General features: G+C 39.5%; 1 protein-coding gene across 2 annotated transcripts in view; it reads right to left on the reverse strand.

The window, feature by feature from the left end:
• The window catches only part of smpd3 (sphingomyelin phosphodiesterase 3), a 45,883-nt gene that overhangs the window by 11,208 nt on the left and 12,071 nt on the right, over positions 1-22,604 (reverse strand). The window contains exons 1-3 of one of the 2 annotated variants that reach the window (XM_058397708.1): positions 14,742-14,895; positions 10,770-12,550; positions 1,636-1,711 (exon numbers count right to left, since the gene is read on the reverse strand). In XM_058397708.1, coding sequence (XP_058253691.1) covers positions 1,636-1,711; positions 10,770-12,179 — 1,486 coding nt within the window. In that variant the 5' untranslated portion in view covers positions 12,180-12,550; positions 14,742-14,895. Of the gene's footprint in view, positions 1-1,635; positions 1,712-10,769; positions 12,551-14,741; positions 14,896-22,604 lie in introns of those variants that run through there. The other variant, XM_058397707.1, reaches the window with a different exon arrangement.

Raw genomic sequence — 22,604 nt, forward strand, 5'->3', positions numbered from 1 at the left:
TCTTAGTCAGTAAACATGGCTGAAAGTAAAGCACAAGAGAAAGAGTGTGAGAGTGTATAGGAATGAAAGGTGCAGGATTCCTGGAGCATATCTCAAAGTACACATTTCAAAGAGTTGTGTGTGATCTTCTGCTGCATGTGTGTGTGTGGGATGTTGTGTATCTCTGAGCATTAAGGTGAAATCAGGCTGTATTTAAAGACAGAAAGCCCATGAGTCACAGCTGTGGTGTGAGCTGAGACTGTACACGGACGATTAAAGAGCGACACACAGCCTCCTCTGCGCTGTCACAACCTCAGATCTGCTTTATATAACGCTAACGTTCATCGATTCAGAACAGCATGAATCGGGTAAAAGCTGCTCGGTGACGGTGACTGAATGAATCCGAGCTTCTCCGTATCGCTGAGGATGGACAGCTTGGCCTGGATATTTTATTATTGTTATATCGTTATGAATAGACATTATATCACATCAATTTCCTTTGAAGCATTGCTGTTGAAGAAGAAGGTGTGGCTTTTGTGCCTGTCAGTCACAATAAAGAAGGTGTGGCTTGTGTGATTTTTAGTCACAGTGAAGAAGGCGTGGCCACTGTACCTGTCTGTCACAGTGAAGAAGGTGTGGCTTGTGTGCCTGTCATTCTCAGTGAATAAGGCGTGGCCTCTCTACTTGCCATTCATAGTAAAGCCTTATAAATAGTCTTTTTTTAACCAATCACAGTGAAGTAGGTGAGGCTTTCTGATGACTTACTTAAATGATGGCTTACTTGTCAATCAAAGTAAAGGAGGTGTGGACTTTCTACCTTTCAGTCATACTGAAAGAGGTGTGGCCTCTGAAGAAGACATTGTCTCTTTACATGTCACTGACTGTGAGGGAGGCGTGGCCTCTCAACAGGTCAGTCACAAAAAAAGGAGGGTCTTTCTACATGTCAGTTACAGTAAAGAAGGTGTGACCTCTTTACTTATCAATCCCAGGAAGCAGGATTCCCCTGTCAGTCACAACAAAGGAGGAGTGGCCTCTGACTTGTCAGTTACATTACAGGAGGCATTTCCTCTTTGCCTATCAATCATGAAGAAGGACACACACACACACACACACACACACACGCACACACGCACACAAGAAGATGCAGGACTACAACAGTGTTTTATTATTGAGTAAAAATCTAACTCCAGCTGATAAAGATCTCTTTCTCATTCATATTTCATATTTCACGCACGAGTTGGGAATAGCTGAGTGCGCTGTAATTAGCATCGCTAGCAGACGTGAGTGTGTGAGGCTCCAGGAATAGCAGGGAGCTCTGTCTTCCCTACGTCCACAGCCTTTAAATAGCAGCACTGACGCTGAACTCGGCCACGACCCGTTGCCATGGTTACGCACCACTGCATGCGTGTGTGTGTGTGTGTGTGAGAATATGTGGGTAGTTGGAGGGGCTGTGATCGTTAATTTGTGCAGAAAGTGAGATCGGTGTGTGTGTGTGTGTGTTTCAGCATTGTGAATGAGCAGGAGAGGTGTACAGTGTGTGTAAGTGTGTTTTTGGTCCAAGCAGAAACACACACACACTTAAAATGTAATTTCCCTTTTAGTGCTTAAAGTGTAGGCGTAACTGTGTGTTTCATGTGTGTGTTCATAGTCACTCACCTTCTATAGCATGAAGGTGAGTGCAGGTGATGTATCCCACAATCCTCTGCTCCTGATGCGAGGTGCCCACCTGGACCTGCGGAGACACAGGGAAGTTGTCCTAAACTTGTGGAATGTGACATTAAATTATTTTCAAGCAACATGCTGTGTGTCTTTGAAGTTGTCCTGTGCGTGTTTGCACTGAGGTCATCAGCAGCGCCGACGGTGAGGGAGGATTCTCACCCAAAGACATCAGACACGTCTGAGTGATATTACTGACTCATACACCTTTAGTCATTTCCCCGCCCAGAAATCAGGAAGATCGTATGTACGAGTTGAACGCACATGAAAGCACCATAAAGTCGTAATTACGAGAGGGGATTTTCACAAAACACACCTGATGCACATTATTTGTTTTTCATTTACAGGAGGCACATTTTAAAACCTTTGCTGTCATTTTTGTAGTTAATTAAAAGAACCGCCATCTCGTTCCGACCGAAGCCACTCCAATGCTGATGATGTCGTAATCACGACTTCCCAACTCGTAAATACGAGCTTCCCAGGAGGACTCGAACACACAGTTAGCATTTGTATATGAAACTCTAGCTGGGGTGTGTTTTCCACTTGAGTCTGATGGATACTGGTTTAGAAAGTTGGGACACATAAACGGGAAGTTTTCCTGACCCTGTATGGATCATTTTGAAAAATAAACACACATCTGTTAGTTTAATACGTGATTTACATATGAATAGGTTGTTTTTCGCTCATGTTCACCAACTACATGCACATGTACATTAGCATGTCTCTCTCTCTCTCTCCCTCTCTCTCGCTCTCTCTTTACCAACTTTCACCAAAGATGTATATTCTAGCATTACGAATCCCCTATTTGCTCATATTTGCTCCCAAAAACCGGCTACCATGCTAGCTGAGTAAGCTAGCTAAATTGAATTTCATTCGCTAATGCTAGCCAGATCCCAAAGATATATATCGATAGATTAAAATTTGAAGTACATTTATTTCCCATGTACATTATAAATCATTTAAAAAATTTTCTAATGAATCTCATTTTGACAACACGTCAGTTTACAGCTAGCTAACGTTTCAGCAAGCTAGCTAAATGCGTAGGTCTATAGACACAATCCTAAAAGCTCATAGCTTCGAATTCATCCACAACTTCTACAACATAATCTTCAAAATGAGATGAATTTAAGGGACTAACGTTCATTTTATCCTCGATTAAAAGTGTTGGTACAGACATTTATGGATATTTTATCATTTAATCTCATCAATATTCCCTTAGGTGATATACGGCAACGGTGCTGAGGAAGACGGTGATGCTCTTTTGTCATTTCGATTTTTATTTCCGATTTTAAGCTGAAGAAGTCGAGCGATGATTTAGATGTGCAGTTGAGTCATGGTACCTGACACATTGGCACAGTTTCGGGTCAGTTTCCTGTATTAGGTGAAACATAAGTTTTCGAGTGTGTCATTCTCTCTCTCTCTCCTTCTCTCTCTCTCTCTCTCTCTCTCTCAGCTTCTTACTGATGATTTATGGGGAACTGGCTTAGTGAAGTCTGATGTCATTTGGATCGATGCAGGTTTTTGTTCTTAATGCAGATTAAACGGCAGCAAAGAGACAGATCGTCTCCTGTGTGAGACACACACACACACAGAGAGAGAGAGAGAGAGAGAGAGAGAGAAACACCCTGCCTGCTTCCTTCCCTTTTCCTTCTGTCGAGTTTCTAACCGACGGAAGAGCCAGACAGGAATCAAAGAAAGCTTTCAGCATCCAATACATGAATAAATAAATAAAGCCCGCAAAGGTGACTATGTGCTTATGAGTAATTATGAAATAAACAAATATGCATGTTACTATGAAACCTTCTTACACATGGCGGCGTCTGAGCCAGAGCGGTCTGTGTGCGCTGTGTGTTTATTCATGTTTTTGTTTAGAAAACATCTGTTTTATTTCATCATTTAACATCTTTAGAGAATCTCTTTTTTTTAACCACCTCGCCTTATTTCATATAAACATATGAGTAGATTTCAGAGTGGATTGAATAATATTCTCCAATCAGCGTGCAGGTTGCACCACATGACTTCACATGGACGTGAGGGGAAAGAAACGACGTCATAAAGTTTTTGGGCGTGTTTTAGAATGACACAAAACAGTAAGGAGACTTGGCCGAAATTTTGAATCCAATGTACTGAATATTAAATTCTGGACGATTTAAAATTACGAGCGAGAGTGTGCGAGAGTCATGAGACCGCATGAGTGGTTTACGCTGTCACTGATTATTTTCCCATAACAGCACACCAAGGAGTGTTTGATTCCTTACAGAGTCTTGAATTCTTGGACGCAGAGTAGCTGCGGAGTCCAGACGGATTATAAGCACTAAGACAAGTGGTTTAAATCGATCAATCGTAACAAAGATTTCCTTTAACTCACATGGTTCGTTGCCAAAGCAAAAAGCCTGGATGCTTAATTAATGCGGGTGGATAAAATGCAAGCGGCACAGTTTATAAAGGCGGGGCTAGTAAATGTAAGCGCTCCTCAGTGGTGATTTGTAGATTTAATTCCATTATGGGATCGTGATGATCCACTGCCTTAGTGCAGAGTGCAGCTTGTCTGGCTCGGTGTGTGTGTGTGTGTCCTGCAGTGTGAAATGAATATTTCAGGTACTTATGCATGCTTGGCTGGAAGTGTGTACCACCACTGAGCCCAGAAACTTTAAGCGTCAGCAAATGTAGGGGCTGAAAACAGGGAACAGCGTACGTGTGTGTTCGTTATTATAGCCGTCAAAATTCATGACCTGGAAACTTTAGGTCCAGTTATAGCATTTCATCAGCAAAAAAACTCACAATGGAAATGAAATTATTTTGACAAACAAACAGTGTGACGCTGCAAAACTTTCACAAACCTTGCATCCTTGGGCAGTAGCATGAGGGACTTTTGGATGAACTGGATCCTAAAGGGTGTATTATTTATTTATTTATTTATAATAATAATAATAATAATAATAATAATAATAATAATAATAATAATAATAATTATTATTATTATTATTATTATTATTATTAAATAAATCTATTTGTTTATATTATTTATTTATCTTTTTATATATTGTATAATGATTCTCAAGAAACAATTACAATACACACTTAAACAGAGAAGGCACTGATCCCATACCTACAGGATTGATCTATTGGATATCAGATCCTCTTACACACTTCCAAAAATCTGGATTTGTGAAATTTGGAATTTTTTGGAATTTGAAATGTTCACATATAAACAGTTTGAAACCTGAAATGTTATCAGGAACTTTTATGTAGCAGCTTTCGAGAAATGAATTAAAGAAGTGCCCTTGAAAATACACTATGAATGCAACACAAAAACCTTTTTAACACAAGTTGTGTGTTGGAAAGATGAGGTTTTAGTTTGTAGAGACTTAAGCCTACACGGTGAGCGACGAGGTTGGAGTGTGTACGGTATTAAAGTGCAGTAGGTGTGTGTTAAAGTACAATAAACACACACGTGTACACACTGATGCATGAGCTCCAGGGGCGGCAATACTTTTGTGCAGAGCAACAGATGGCCTGCAGTCAGTAACTGAACACCTACCAAGTGACCTAATATGGTGGCCCTGATAACATGGAAACACAGTGTACACACACACACACACACACACACAAAAGGCAGAGAGCAAGACACATAGTTCAAACACTAAGCGACACTTAGACAGGCACTCAGACACCCACACACACTCACACGTAACAGACTCAGGCACCAAGTGGAGACAAATACAAAGTGGGACACACACACACACACACACATAAACACACACATAATTACTGCAAGAGTAAGACAGAATCAGAGAAGTGGTGAATAGTATTGAGTAACCGAGTCCACACACACACACACACGTCTAACACAAATTCTAAGTGAGACTTTGACACACAATGACACACACAGTTCAAACACCAAGTGACACTTGGACATTCGCACACACCCACACACACTTACACAACAGTCTCAAGAACCAGGAGAAGACAATCATGTTATACTGGGGGACGCTCTCTCTCTCTCTCTCTCTCTCTCTCTCTGTCTCTCTCACTATCAGACACACACACACACACAAACACACACCCCGGTGCTGATTCCGTTCCCATTGAGACGTCAGACAGCTTTTAAATAAGAAGAAGAAGGATAAGTGTGTGCTCAGGAAGGCTGAAATTGGAGAGCTGCTGCATCCTATGGGAAACAAGTTTAATTAATATTCTGCCTCTCTTCATCCTCGCCTCACTCCATCTCTCCTGCCTCTTTTCTTTGCCTGTGTTTATTTCGCCGTCAGCCGTATTCATTTATCACATCTTGACAAATTAAAGGAAAAACCAATATGCACTAATAAGGTGTCAGAAAACACGGACCACCAGAACAGTTTCAGCGCAGTCATGAGTCATGAGCACGAAAATACAAGGCTTTTAAAGTGTGTGTGTGTGTGTGTGTGTATTGTGTATATGTGTGTGTTTATCCAGATAACATTTTCCAAGTTCTATATATTCGTAGGCTTTTATATTTTCCAAGTTCTCAGGCTGGAAATTTATAGATATTCCTAAGTTCACAGAATTAGATTTAGAATCTAGAAAACTGGGAAACAGTTTTCTAGATTCCCAAAAAACTGCTTTTTGATAACAGGATTCTTTGTTGCTCTGAGGTTCTCTACAATGCTGTTATTGTAATACAACACATTCAACAGATGTCTGCAATTGTGTTTATTAAATTTAATAAAGTTATTATTCGTATTATTATTATTATTATTATTATTATTATTATTACAGATTTCCTTATGATTCCAATCATGACCTCAAGACACTTGAAGTTCATGTATAAGTGCAGATTTAAGCTCTGAGATAGCACAGGTAGCACCCTGTAGATGATTTATATACAAAAACTAATATCAACTAACATTTCGGACAAAGCCATATTAGTTAATGAGTCACACTGAGAGATCTTCGGTGACTGATCACACCCATGCCTTATTACTTAGGCAATAAAACTTTAGCTATTATAATGAATTATTATAAAGAATACGTCACAAGGTGGTGTGATCAAAGCCGACTTACAGACACCAGCTCGGAAACCCATTATTTATTTATTTTTCTCCCCCAGTATCAATCCATCCTGCGGCGTTTCATTGCTTTCATACTGCATCACACCCAAAAGTGCAACTCTTTATTCGTTAAATAATAAAAATGTCATACTTTTTATCCATTTCTAGTTACATTTCATGTTTCCCAGATGAGGATGAGGTTCCCTTGGGAGCCTGGTTCCTCTCAAAGTTTCTTCATCATAACATCTCAGAGAGCTTTTCCTCACCGTCACTTCAGGATTAATCATTAGGAATAAATGTTAGGGATAAATAGCAACTTTATAATATTTCTTATGCTCTTTGGGACAATGTCCATTGTTAAAAGCGCTGTACAAATAAACTGAATTGAAATTAAAGAGACATTTCTTCGAAGTTATTCAGATAGAAAAAGGAAAAAATGTTTCATGTTACAGAGATACTGCAAAGTGTAAACTCCTCTGTCGGATTTATCTCTGGTGATCGTCTAGCACTGAGACTGGAGACTCCTTCCACAAACTGTAAATAAATGTCTCCTTCCAGGAAAATGCACAACATCAATATTTACCTAAGTTTTGGGTTTTTTGTTAAAATCCTTACATCTGTCGTACAACCTCTGTACTCATGAGATGTACACCAGCAAGAATACCATATTAGAACAGGCGCATTAATATAAACTTGTGATTTTAATCTGCACTACTATCAGAGATTCTGTTGTAAGAAATGAATCAACTCCTTCTGTCCAATCACAATCCAGGATTCAACAGTTTGAAGAGCAACACTTCTGCACTCCCACAAGCGCACCTTGCAAAGTGCAAATGCAAAAACAAAAGAGAAACCTGAAGATTTGACCATCTTGAGCAGTGTGTGTGTGTGTGTGTGTGTGTGTGTGTGTGTGGTGGGTGGGTGTGTGTGTGTGCTGTCAGCCACTGTCAGCCTCTGGCATGCTGTTGCTTAGCAAACGGCACTTAGTGTCTAACAACTCTCTGTCTGTCTCTCTCTCTCTCTCTCTCTCACACACACACACACACACACACACAGCATTTAGCAGGCTTGTCTGGCAGGCACTGACAACAGAACTGGAGTTCAGCCAGGGACTCAGGTGATAAACATGAGCACTACTGTTCTTCTCTCTCTCTCTTACACACACACACACATAACATGACCCTTACATCTCTCTCTCTCTCTCTCTCTCACACACACACACATACACACACAAGCATGACCCCTATGTCTCTCTCTCTAAAGACCTAGCCATTCATGACCCATTAATACACTCTCCACATGAAGAATCCCTCTGTGATGAAAAACCCAGCTCCACGCTGGAACGGCTCCAAACTCATAATAATAGAAACCAACATCAATTCCACAGTCAGAAGGAACAAAGATCAGAACAGAGGAGTCCGTCTCTCTTTGCGAATTACGGATGAGAGACTTCAAAAAGACGCTCTGCTCTACAAAGCCACGATTATAAATTATTCAGCGTGTGTACTCACAGAGCACACATCCAGAGTCAAGCCTGACCAATGGCTGCTCTAAACCGCTCTAAATTACCCTTTGAGATGGAGGCTGTTTGGTGTGTGACCATAAAAGTATCCAAGCTAGGCAGAGTTTTTATTTATTTATTTATTTATTTATTTATTTATTTATTTATTTATTTATTTATTTATTTATTTATTTTTATGCAGCCTCATTTCTGTGCTCCTGAGATTCAAATTCACATTTTTTGGTCAGATCAACTGTACACATGCTTTTTCGACTTATTATATGACATAAAAATAGAATTTATAATACAGATTTTACGCATTTACGCATACAAGTAGGAAAGGAAAAAAATATGTATAACATATCTAAAAAAGATAATATATGAATATTGCAGGTGCAGAAATTAAGATATAATTTCAATTAAAATCAAATCAATTTCATTAAGCTAAATATGATTACATGTTCCACAGTTATTCATCACTTCCCTGGAAATACTGGAAATATGACAGATTTCCAGTTTGGGAATTTTTCTTCAGCTTCAATTAAAATAATTCAGTCTCCTGAGAAGTTTCTTTTGACTTTTGAACATCTGCAAAAAATGTTCACAAATCTTTCGCATCTTTGGAGAAAAATTCTCTTCCATCATTCCCAAGCCATCATTTTTTTTTATTCATTTACTTGTTTTGTGTCTTGGTTGTAAAAGTAGTAGGTGATGAAAAATCCTGTCACACAGATGGAACTGTAATATTTTTCCTGTCAGAAATTTTTCATGGACAAAATAAATGACCTAAAAAGTCGCTAATATATAACAGGCTGCTGCCGTTTCAGTTAGCTGACATTTTAAGCCATTAAAATGTTCTTTTTTTATGGTGAATAAATGCCACATTTACATAACGTAGAAGAATTTGTGAAGATAAAGAAACATCAAGTTATTCAGACTTCCATTGTGTGACTAAAATTAGCGTATACATCTAGCATTTGCATATGGCGTAGTTACGTTCAGGTTAAACATGAGAATGTCCGATGTGAGTGGTATTATATCTCATTTTTAATTCTATATAAACTGAAATATACACTAAGATTCCTATTTTAAAATGCTATCTCCTTGTCCTCAGTTGAATCACTGGTCAGAAATCAGAGCTGCCAAAAAACCTGAACTATTGTGACTCACAATTATAGTTATTAAGACGTGAAAGCAGCAGAAGAGCTGCCTGTTTATCCATTTGTCGATTTTTTTATCAACTTGACAGCTAATAAACAGTCTATATTTCATTGCTTCCAGGTGAAATACAACATTCTCAGGATTGCACAAGAATCCAGTAACTGATATATGAGATCTTCACTAGAAATACACAAACACACCTCTACACAATTCCCAGGTTTTTCTCTTTATTACATTACATTAGCCTCTTTGTTGTTTTTAATAGTGTATTGGTTCAATGCAACAGGTCTACTTTCAGATCAATCTAACATAAAAATCCACCCATCCTTCCGGTTAAACTCAAAACCCTTTTAAATTTCCCAATTCCATCTCCAGAATTGAACATTTTTATTAGATTTGATCTACTAAAATAAAACAACAATCAGTAAAAGGCTATACCTTTATTTTTAAACAAATTGTTCCACTAGACGGCGCTGCAGCATCCTCGACATCCTGGTTGTAAGGAAACAACAGCATCTACGCTAATGTTGTGATGACACAGCAAAGCCACATGAGTCACGAACCTTCAAAGGTAGCTTGGCTTAGAAGAAACCACTGCTAAAAAAAAGCTTGGACTAGCAAAATGCATGTTGCTTGCAAGCAAAGGACCAGCAAAACCAGCAAAAAGTTGCACAAGACCTGCTTTAACAGCAAGATTTCACCTTAACAGACAATCTAGGGAAGTCAACCTGGCAAACAGTGATATGGAATTCTTGCTGGTGTAAAATGTTTTCTTTTGTTCCAAAAAGAAACACATTTTTAGACTGATGAGGACCTTTTGGTGTTGTTTTTTTATACAGTACCAATTTATTTATAAAGCATTAAATCACTAACCTTGACAAATAAAGAAACAATAAAATCATTGTTCAATCCTAGCCGACAGAGTTTATCTCTGAGGCTTCTCTTTGTCAATTGAATCCTCTCATTTGTATAGGTTTGCATGATATTTAAATTAGAAAGCAAGGAAGTGGCTGCAAGAACAAGTGCAACTGCTATCAATGTGTGCAGCAAACCAGCTTGACCACAGAAAGCCAAATACACCCCTAAAGAGACTCTAGAAAAAACCCCACCACGAAAGATCGCCATACAGTCAAGCAAATCCAAATCTTTGTAAGCGTTTCATGCTAAAACCTTCTGATCAATTTCAAAAATATGGCTAATGCAAAATGTAGACAGGTTAGTTCAAATCCACAATCGTGCAATTTTTGTAAACCTGAAACAGAACTAGGAACTTAAAACAAATACCTCTCTGTACAATGAAAAAAAAAAACAGAACTGCTTAGTCATGGTACACTACACTTGATTTAATTACCACTTTAAACATACATAAAGTGCTCCCTTACCTTGGCATAAAGAACACCTTTGGAAGCGAGGGCATCCTCTGCACGACCGTTGGGGTAACACTCATAATGTGCATCCAGGATGGGGTAGCGACTGGCCAGGAGAAGGCCACTGTTCAGGAACTTGAATCTTGAGCAGCAACCCTTCCAGCCATAGCGTCCGACATCACTCAGGATGTATGGGAAATAGCGGTGTAGCTGCCCGCAAAGCCGCTCCGTTGCCCGTCTGTCAAATGCTTCCTGCAGGCACAGGAAATCCAAATTGGCTGGAAAAAAGGCTGAGATCTCATGGTCGAAGCCATCGTCCCCATGTCGACGCTTGCGGCCTACGGGCCTTTTGAAGAGAGAGGTACGGTGCTGTGAGAGTGTATTGTTGGATGGGATTCCCCCATCTGTGGCACCATGGAAACGGGTCAAGGACTCACGGGAGGCAGTGCGACTATGCAAGCTGCCTATGTCTCCCTCACTAGGTCGATGATTTTGGTCTTCAGCCTCAGAAGGCTCAGGCTCAGGTGATGTGATGCTGATTTGGACCCCAGATGGATGCACGGGACAATCTTCTGAGTTTGTGACAACTGTGGTGGAGTGGACTGGACAATCACTGGATGCCTGCGTATCTGCCAGTTGGTGGATCGGACAATCTGAAGATGCTTCTTCCCCATTAGAGTGCAAAGGACATTCAGGAACACTTTGAACATTGTGGACAGGACAGTCTGAACTTGTTCCACCAGATGAATGCACAGGACACTCTGCAACAGGATCACTGTCACCGTCATTTACTGTTGCTGGTTCTGGACGGTGGTCTATTGAGGATGTTCGTCGGAAGCCTTGGGTGGCTACGCTGCAGAAAGATGCGGCGCTAATCGAGGTGTTTGTTGGAGAATCAATGTAGATCTTGATCTGTGGTCGACTTGCACCATTACGGATGCGCTTGCCCACCTCTCGTGCCCTGCGCTGTGTGTCTGCCAAGTTGTTAAAGCGAGCCAGCGAGTCCGGAAGAAGGCACACGTTGGCACTGCCAAAGCAGAAACTGCGGCCCTGTGGGCGCCATTCACTGATTCCTGCCCCAGATCCTGCAACAGTACCATGCTCGGCCCGATTTGTGTCTGGTTTGCGGTACGAGTAGATATATGGGTGACGGGATGCCTGCAGAGGCGCCCAGACCAGGAATCCCAGCAGGGCAAAAGGTAATGAGGCAAGGAGCAACACTAGATACAGTGGTGTAGAAATTAACATCCCTAGGGCCAGGAAGGAGCAGGGGTCCTGTGAGCGCCTACGCTTTTCAAGTGACGTGGCTACACATGAAGCAAGGAGCCTGTCCAACATCCAGTAACAGGGGAAAACTAGGGCCCAAGACAGGTTGCTGAGAAAGCTTAGAAAGGCACTTGGGTACGGGGATGTGTGCAGAACCATTTTTATTTGGCAATCTGGTTCAGAAAATTAAGACAGAAAAAAAAAAAAGACATAAATCAACCATAAAAAGGAACTAGAAAACTAACCCACACCCCTTATGAGCAGAACAAATTTCTACATGGTTCCGTTGTTATAGCCTGCTGATAAAATAAAGTCTATCCAGGCTTGAGGCGTTAGATCTGCCGTTTTCCCTCCCCAGTGAGGCTGCCTGGTGGAGGACTGAATTTCTACAATTGTTTAAAGAATCTGAACATCCTGACAGCAAAGTCGGTCCTGGGTTTGATAGTTTTTGACACTTCTCAGTTGCAGAGAAGCTTGTCAAATCGCCGGCACCACCGCTGTCATCTTTTTCGTTGTCGTTATTGCCGAACCTGCAGGTAACCAAGAAGGAGAGGGAAGAAAGGGACTTAGATGAAAGCTGAGGAGAATGTGCAATCAGCAAAAAAACAGGAACTGGAAATCAGAACAAATCACGATGAATAATGAATAATATTAGCTGCACATGGAGCACAAACACTTTTATCTAACGTTATGCTTTCACTGATTTCCATGTGTGTGTGTGTGTGTGTGTGTGTGTGTGTGTGCATGGGGGTTTATTTTGGTGTATAAGACAAATGTCTAAGACATGAAATCATTTTTATATTAAAAATAATGGTACGTGTATGTAGAAAACATTCCCGAAATCCTGTTTGATATTTCTTTTTCAGAGAAATATCAAACATCTCAGCACAGACGTAACTGTAAAATATAATCATTACGGCGCTAGTGCCGTCTTCCTCGTGCCTACCTGTACCTGCAATGCAATCCAAGGACTCGGAATTTGAAAAAAAAAAAAAATCGATATCCTTGGTCTTTTCTTGTTCTTTATGTCTAGCCTTCAGTGCCATCACATTTGTGCATTTTGATTAAGTATATACCTCCACGCTAGAGTTTATTGCGTTTTATGGCCTTGTTGACCTTCTTGACACTTGTGACTATGACTCTGATGAGCAATAATAAAATCACTACTTGCATGTACGGTTCCAGCATTCAAACAGGGCACGTCTACACAGGAAGAGATGGACACATGGGTATCCTTTTGACTGTAAACTATATCCATGTCTGTGCAGTATAAACAGTATGGAAAACGTTCCCCTAAATAAGTATGTAATTAAGGAAGGAAACTAAAATTTCTCAGAGTTTGACATGACCTTTGACCTTTTGTACATATCTGACCACACACAATGAGTAACCAGGAAGTTGGTGATAAACACAAATAAAAGCAACGTCAATCTTACGGTTCTGATGGATCTGTGAGCATCCTGAGATTAGATGCTAAAAGTCACTAAGGCTGCAGCTCATCAGTGCGTTCCTCCAGCTCCGTCACCCTGCTGTGCCCAAATCCACCCCTAATTTCACACAGCTGGCTTTCAGTTTGCTTTTTTTTAGACGCTGAAAGCTTTCGCGTCTTCCAAAATGCTAATATCAGCCGTTTCAAGAAATAAAAAATGCCAGAATGCATCGAATTAGCTCTTAATTTTAAACAAAATATCTTGATAGTCAGTATTTTAAAGTGCTGTTAGTGATCAGTGATACAGTCAAATAGTGATTCATTCATCCATCCATCCATGATCATTCCATCAATCGGCAATCCTCACTACACAATTAACTATTCATTCATTCCATTAATTTCCACCCTCCATTGATACACCAGTAATTCATCCATCCATCCTCTCATCCAGCCAGCCAGCCATCTATCTATCCATCTATCTATCTAGCTATCCATCCAATTCTCCATTCATTCACCAGTGAAGATTCATCCTATTCATCCTCAGTCTACCACTATCTATCTGTTTAATCACCCACAGCCATTTGAACAAACATCTGTTCACCATCGATAATCCATCCATCCATCCATCCACCCAGCTACCTATCCCTCCATTCATCCATCCATCTACAGATGATGCAGGATCTTATTTTATTTATGCACTAGTAATCCATTCATGTTTCCAGCCATCTAGCTATCTCCACCCACAAGAGATCATTCATTCATTCATCTTCCCCTCCATTCATCCAAACCTCAGGCCGCCAGCCATTGATCCATCCATCCATACACACACCTCTGCCATCTATACATTCACCAGTGATCCATTGTTATCCAGCTTTTTATTTATTAAAAGACACTGTATATAAATCTATCTATCTATCTATCTATCTATCTATCTATCTATCTATCTATCTATCTATCTATCTATCTATCTATCTATCTATCTATCTATCTATCTATCTATCTATCTATCTATCTATCATCCATCTTCATACACCATCTGCTACATTATTTATCCATCTATGTCCATCCATACACTCGTCTCTGCCTCAACCCATCCATCCAGTGATCTATTTACCATCCATCCATCCATCCATCCATCCATCCATCCATCCATCTCTGTCCTCTATACAGACTGAGGAATAAAAGCAAGACAAACAGTGCTAGAAAACTACTCCCACAGCGATTAGGAAAGAATAACACTTTCCCACTCAAACACAAACACACACACACACACACAGAAGTGCTGTACCCACCATGGTTGTCCCTCTGCTCTGGATCTCTGTGTGTGAGTGTGTGCATGTATGTGTGCAAGTCTGTGTGTGTGTGTGTGTGTAAGTGACGCTAATTTTGTGCGGAGGCTGATTCTTCGATCACACGTGCTTGGCCGAGCAAGACAGGAACAGGAAGATAAGAGAACAATACATACACAAAGAGGCTTTGCACACACACACACACAAACACACATGCACACAGCATAATATGCTAGCATACACATGTGCACACAGGGGAAAAGGGGTTGAAGATGAGCTTGATGAAAACCAGCAACAAGGTCATGCATCGACACTCTCTCTCTCTCTCTCTCTCTGTCTGTCTTTACTTCCTGTGAAAGCTGGCTGTTGACTTCCTATATACACACAGGTGTTTTGTGCATGTCTGTGTGTGTGGTATGTGTGTGTGCTTGTGCTTGTGCATATTTTTATGTGTGTGTGTGTGTGTGTGTGTGTGTGTGTGTGTGTGTGTAGCTCAGAGCGCAAACATTTTTAATTTGTTGCTATGGCGACCTCCTTGCCCATCATTCATTTATGATCTTTAATGCTGTAATCAATCTGGCCACACACACACACACACACACACACAGTATTTTCAGTATGGTTTTCATTACAGTTTATAATTTGGGGTTTATTGGCAGATACTGGCTGTTGTTAATTAAACACACACACACACACTGTAAATGTTTTACAAGAAAAAGCCCTCTGTTAAAGGGCTTCCACAATCCAATCCCTTTAAGTATACACTAAACACACACACACACACACTCTGTGTAACTCTGCATAATATATAATATGGAATAAGAAATAAAACACTCTGAGTCATGCTGTTAGAGGAAAATAATCAACAAATCAGAGTTACTGTTCTTTTAACATATCAGCATGACTGAGTGTTTTATTCCTTCATTCCAATGGCAGTGTTCCAGTGAGACAGCCAGATCTAATAACGAATGACATTAACTTTTTATCTGTTTCGTGTAATGTTGTGCAAAAAAAAAAACCACACAGCTCATGCAGTGTTACCCAGCAACTGACACTGGAGACTCCTTCCATACGTGCTCCATAAAGAAACACCTTTCTCCTTACTGACGACATCATCGTATCAATCATTCCCTTTTAATCCGATTATACGGATTGAATGAGCTGTTACTATGGAAACCATAACGTATCAGAACGACGATCGCATTAACATAAATCTAAGATGTCTAATCTAATAACACTAATAAATCTAATAACACTTTCCCACTAAACATCTATCTATCTATCTATCTATCTATCTATCTATCTATCTATCTATCTATCTATCTATCTATCTATCTATCTATCTATCTATCTATCTATCTATCTATCTATCTATCTATTTACCTATTTGGAGAATTTTATTACGTTATCCCCATTAAATAAAACCCGAAGCCCATAAAACACATGAATCCGTGTCTCTGTTGTTTTTAAATATAATGAACTGAACATATAAGCACACTTATCCCCCCGGCTCGAGCAGACAGATCAAAACCAGATGCCTTGACTAACCCATTACATGGCGTCTATTTAGGATGCCTAATGAGTGCGACACATTTGTAGATGGATAAGAACTGTCAGATTCTCGATAATCCTCAGTTCATCTATCAGGATTTAATACGCCATAATACTCAATCTGGCAACCGGGTCCGGTTCTGAACCGCACTCATCACAGGACGTCTGTTTCAGGACGTCTGTTTGTTGTCTGGTAACACGGCTGATACTTGGCTGTGTTTTTCTTCGTCTCTAAGACGGGTATCTTATTTATTTATTTTATTTACTTTTTATTTTTTTTAAGCCTTAACAAAAGAGCCCTTTCTCATCCCCGCTGTCTCGATTTTCAAGATGCTGCAAATCAGCGAGATCAAAGTTAATAAGAAAATGAGGACAAAATACTCACACATATAATATAAAATGACTTCTTTACGACCGGTGTTTATAAAACTGACGCATTTATATGCAAACGTTTCTCCCCTGAGATTGTAATAAATAAATGTATTTGAATATTAAGCATATTTCTAGACAAAAGTTTAACTTGGAAAATCGACGTTGTCTTGTTTTTATCATCTCAATTAGTCTATAAAATATTAAATATTATATAGATGGCAATATATTTCAGATGATTTCATGTTTCTGGTTAAGGAGACAGATGTTCTGAACTATTTGCTGGTGTAATTACATGTAATTAATTAGGCAGATTTCTGTGCACCGTTTTATTAAAAAAAAAAAGGTTTAATTGCACAAGTAGCTGATCATATCTTTTCACTGAATCTGGCTAATAATCAAATCTGCTGTGTTAATGACCTCCACGACCCCGGCTTTTTCTTTTCGATTTTTTCGGAGAACGTAATTTAACTCGCTATGTTTTTCGTCCAATTTTGCTCTTTTGTTTAGTTTTTTAAAAGGCTCACTGGGTAATTATTCCCACTTCACACTGTTCGCACCTCACATGGAGTAAAAGCAGGACTTGTGTAACTACAGCCTTTTTTTTAAAAAAAAAAAAAAATTAATTTCAGACCTTTTTGAAGCCGCAGCGTGTCACGTTTTTGTATCATACCTCCTCACTTACCCCTTCGTCTTTATCCACCACCATACACTTGACTTTATTGGAGTTCTTTAGGTCTTCAGATTGAATTTTGCTTCATTAACAATTCTGCAGTGGGGGGGTGTTATAACTGACTAAAATGTCACACACACACACACATATACACACACACACACACACACAAACCATCCACGCCTGGCTGTTATGCCGATGTAATGCAGTCTAAATAACTGCCGCTCATTTCTTTCCCCCTAATTGGCTAATTTCAAAATCACCAGCTAGCTCTCACTCATGTAACTAACGTGGGGGTGAAACGAGGAGAGTAAACCTCAGACTTCCACACGATTTCAATTCATACCAGTATCGACGATTCGCTATTTGGCGATACCGCTGAATCCGCACGTATCGCTACGATACGATACAGATAAGTTTATGATTTTTGATTCGATATTCAATGATACTACAGGATTTGAATAAATATTACACAATATGATTCGGTATCACTTTTAGGATGCTATATGATATGATAGAATTTTGTTTCTTGGGTTAATGATTCAATATTTGGTGATAGCATATCATCTGCTAGGATATAATATGACAGAATTTCAGTTTTGTTCTGACACACACTTGCTCTTTAGCTCTTTAGTAAATTGGAGAAAGCTGCACCTAAATAAATATCCATATTTTTGCTTTCTTTTTTTTTCTTTCAAAAACCACTCTTACGGTGGCCAAGAAGTGCAAAACACAATAACAAATTATAAAACAAAACCTCTGTTTGGATGAGACATCTGTCACTCAGGATATTCAGGAAGTCCAGCAGGCTGCAGCAGTAGAGAGTGGATTGGTGTGTGTATGAACACAGCTCTGCTCTTATAGCGCTCCTTACATCCTTTAATCTGGAATAGTTTGGTCTCCCAAACATACATGTGTTTTTCAGGTGTGTTTTTAGAGATCACAAACTAATCTTTACGCCATGATACGCTATCAGTATATCCAAAATCACTCCATATGAATGTTCTTCCTCTGATTTTCTTATTAATCTAAATATATATGTTTGTTATTTTCTTTAAAAGATTTAAAGTCAGACTTGTACAGGAAATGAAGTTAGATACACAATTCTACTTCTTGAGTGAGGTAAAAGAGATAAGAATTCCATTCACAAACTATACCTACCTCTTTCCGGTTTGTCTGAATTGTCCTTGTGTTTTTGGATTTGTTATTTTGTGTTGAACTTCCTGGTCATCATCGATTTTTCTTCGACCGCTAGAACAAAACAGTAGCATCTCTCAGTCCTTATACCTGAGGATTGTCTCGGTACCGGACGTATCGTATCTGCATTCTGTCTGTTTTCTTTTCTCACTCTCACTCCTTCATGAGTGTGTCTCTGTAAGGACAGAGCCGGATGTGCTTGTTGAAAGTGTAATGTGATTAGCGGATATGAATAACTGTGTAACTATTAGCACAATGCAATTAGCAGTGTAACTCAATCAGAGCTGCTGCCTCCCAGTAGAAGAGTCATCGCTCAGCCGGGTGTGTGAGCCGCTTCCACTGGGAAGATGTGCGTCTCTGTGTGTGTGTGTGTGTGTGTGTGTGTGTGTGTTTGTGCGTGCATCTGTGTATCTGAGGGATGTGAGGCACAAGAGCACAACAGGAGAGTGAATATAATTCAGAAAAAAACCCCAGAAAGCACCCTAACCCATTTCTGCCACACCCTTAAACATCCTCTAAATTGTTTACACTGTGTGTCTGTAGACTTCCTGGAATGTGTTTATACCGAGAAAAATGTTAAAAAGCACAAGATAAAGCACAATCTTTACCAACATGTCGATTCTCACAGGTTGTATTCCAGTTAAAGCCTTTATTTGAAAGCTCTATTCAGATTGGCTTAGTTTTCCCACAGGAAGTGTGATCATTGCTACAGGAGAAGCTCTGTGATTTTGGTTCCTCTCCAATTCCGCCATGTGGATAGCTGTTTACAGATTGTGTACGCACGTGTCTGGAAAGATAACCTTCTATAAAATGAGCCGTAGAAATAATTCCGGAGCAAAACAATTAAATATATCCCATCTGAACCGTCATGCTGCTAAGGAATGTATTAAGTCGTGCAGGAAAGGTTGTAAAGGATTTAGTCTTGAACTGTAGTCTAAAGTCACTCCAGAAAGGAGTAGGGAATAGTGGAAACTATGGAATAGTGGAGTGTAGAGATTAATGGTGTGTAGGGAATAGTGGAGTCTTGGAAATACTGGAGTGTATAGATTAGTTGAGTGTATGGAATACTGTATTGTATGGAATACTGAGGTGTAGGGAATAGTGAAGTGTATGGAATACTGTAGTGTATGGAATACTGAGGTGTATGGAATACTGTAGTGTATGGAATACTGAGGTGTATGGAATACTGAGGTATATGGAATACTATAATGTATGGAATACTGAGGTGTATGGAATAATGAGGTGTAGGGAATAGTGAAGTGTATGGAATACTGAGGTCTATGGAATACTGTAGTGTGTGGAATACTGAGGTGTAGAAAATAGTGGCTTGTATGGAATAGTGAAGTGTATGGAATACTGTAGTGTATGGAATACTGAGGTGTAAAAAATAGTGGCTTGTATAGAATAGTGAGGTGTAGGGAATACTGTAGTGTATGGAATAATGAAGTGTATGGAATACTGTAATGTATGGAATACTGAGGTGTATGGACTACTGTAGTGTATCGAATACTGAGGTGTATCGAATAATGAGGTGTATGGAATAATGAAGTGTACGGAATACTGGAGTGTATAGATTAGTGGAGTGTATGGAATACTGAGGTGTAGGGAATTGTGGAGTGTATGGAATAATGAAGTGTATGGAATACTGAGGTGTAGAAAATAGTGGCTTGTATGGAATAGTGAAGTGTATGGAATACTGTAGTGTATGGAATAATGAAGTGTATGGAATACTGAGGTGTAGAAAATAGTGGCTTGTATGGAATAGTGAAGTGTATGGAATACTGTAGTGTATGGAATAATGAAGTGTATGGAATACTGAGGTGTATGGAATACTGTAGTGTATGGAATACTGAGGTGTATGGAATACTGTAGTGTATGGAATACTGAGGTGTATCGAATAATGAAGTGTATGGAATAATGAAGTGTACGGAATACTGGAGTGTATAGATTAGTGGAGTGTATGGAATACTGAGGTGTAGGGAATTGTGGAGTGTATGGAATAATGAAGTGTATGGAATACTGAGGTGTATGGAATACTGTAGTGTATGGAATACTGAGGTGTATGGAATAATGAGGTGTAGGGAATAGTGAAGTGTATGGAATACTGAGGTGTATGGAATAATGAGGTGTAGGGAATAGTAAAGTGTATGGAATACTGAGGTCTATGGAATACTGTAGTGTGTGGAATACTGAGGTGTAGAAAATAGTGGCTTGTAGGGAATAGTGAAGTGTATGGAATACTGAGGTGTAGAAAATAGTGGTGTGTATGGAATAGTGAAGTGTAGGGAATACTGTAGTGTATGGAATAATGAGGTGTATGGTATAGTGAAGTGTATGGAATACTGAGGTGTATGGAATACTGTAGTGTGTGGAATACTGAGGTGTATGGAATACTGTAGTGTATGGAATACTGAGGTGTATGGAATAGTGGAATGTACAGAGTGCTACAGTGTGCTGAAAAGCAGAACTGGAAGGCGAGAATACTTATCATTTCAAACTAATATCTAAAATGAATGAATATTTAATGTACACTGGAGTCTAAAGTCACTCCAGAAAGGAGGAGTTCAACACAAATACGATATTTACAAGGACGTATCAGAGAAAAGGCAATTCCTAGGGTTCCTAACCCAGCCTACGGTCATTTCGTGAACCAGAATTGTTTCAGCCACATAATTTTAATATTAAAATCTTACATGTAAATTTATCTGACAGACATCCCAGAGATACTCCTTTATAATCGCACTACCTCAGCGAACAGGGATCGTCCAAGTAGCTACTCAAGCATTAAAATGTCACCTCCGTGGTGTAAAGCGCATCATTTGGAACACAGCCAAAGCTCAGAGAGAATCCTCTTCCTATGCAATGAACAGTAGAGGAGGATTATGACGGTGACTCTGAATTACCCATAATGCTCTCAGGCAGTGGCCCAAATGGGTGTTCTTCATGACTGCGCTCTAAATACACTCAAATCTAGATCATGGCAGATCAATACACACACACACACACACACACACACACACACACACACACTACATTCCCCCTTCCCCTTGACACTTCTGTATAACTATATAACTGATCTTTGACTACTTCATCACAGTATAGGAGCTCTGAACCATTTATCGCACACACACACACACACACACACACACACACACTTGCACACATTTGCACACAATGCCTTAAATTCATATGGAAAATGTAATACATTAGTCACTTTGGATAATTAATGTGAATTACCACAGTAATATAACAGATGTACCACCCCCTCCACACACACACACACACACACACACACACACACAGCTTGGCCCATTTTTTTTTCTTCACATATAAATATAGATCTGCTTTTATCTTTGCTTTGCTCCACATTTCTGAAGTTAGAGGTTTTTGATGTGTTTATATTTGGATTTGAGCAAACTACTGAAGTGTTAGGAATGCTGGAGTGAACGGAACACTGAAGTAGAGGGTTTAGGGAAGTTTACTGAATACTGAAATGTAGGGAATGCTGGAGTGTACGGAATAGTCAATTGTGCCGAGTCAAGTGTACAGAACAGTGATACTGTTGTGGAATACTGATGTGTAGGGAATAGTGGAGTATATGGAATACTGGAGTGTATAGATTAGTGGAGTGTATGAAATACTGAGGTGTATAGAATTGTGGAGTGTATTGAATAATGAAATGTACAGAATACTGGAGTGTATAGATTAGTGGAGTTTATGGAATACTGACGTGTAGGGAATTGTGGAGTGTAAGGAATAATGAAGTGTACGGAATACTGGAGTGTATAGATTAGTGGAGTGTATGGAATAGTGGAATGTAGAGATTAGTGGAATGTATGGAATAGTTGGGTGTATGGAATACTGAGGTGTAAGGAATAGTGTAAACTATGAAGTGTAGAGATTAGTGGTGTGTAGTGAATAGTGGAGTGTTGGGAATACTGGAGTGTATAGATTTGTTAAGTATGCGAATTACTGTATGGTATGGAATACTGAGGTGTAGAAAATAGTGGAGTGTATGGAATCCTGTAGTGTATGGAATACTGAGGTGTAAGGAATAGTGAGGTGTAGGGAATACT

Source organism: Hemibagrus wyckioides, linkage group LG08 (genome assembly GCF_019097595.1).
Source record: "Hemibagrus wyckioides isolate EC202008001 linkage group LG08, SWU_Hwy_1.0, whole genome shotgun sequence".
NCBI lineage: Eukaryota > Metazoa > Chordata > Actinopteri > Siluriformes > Bagridae > Hemibagrus > Hemibagrus wyckioides.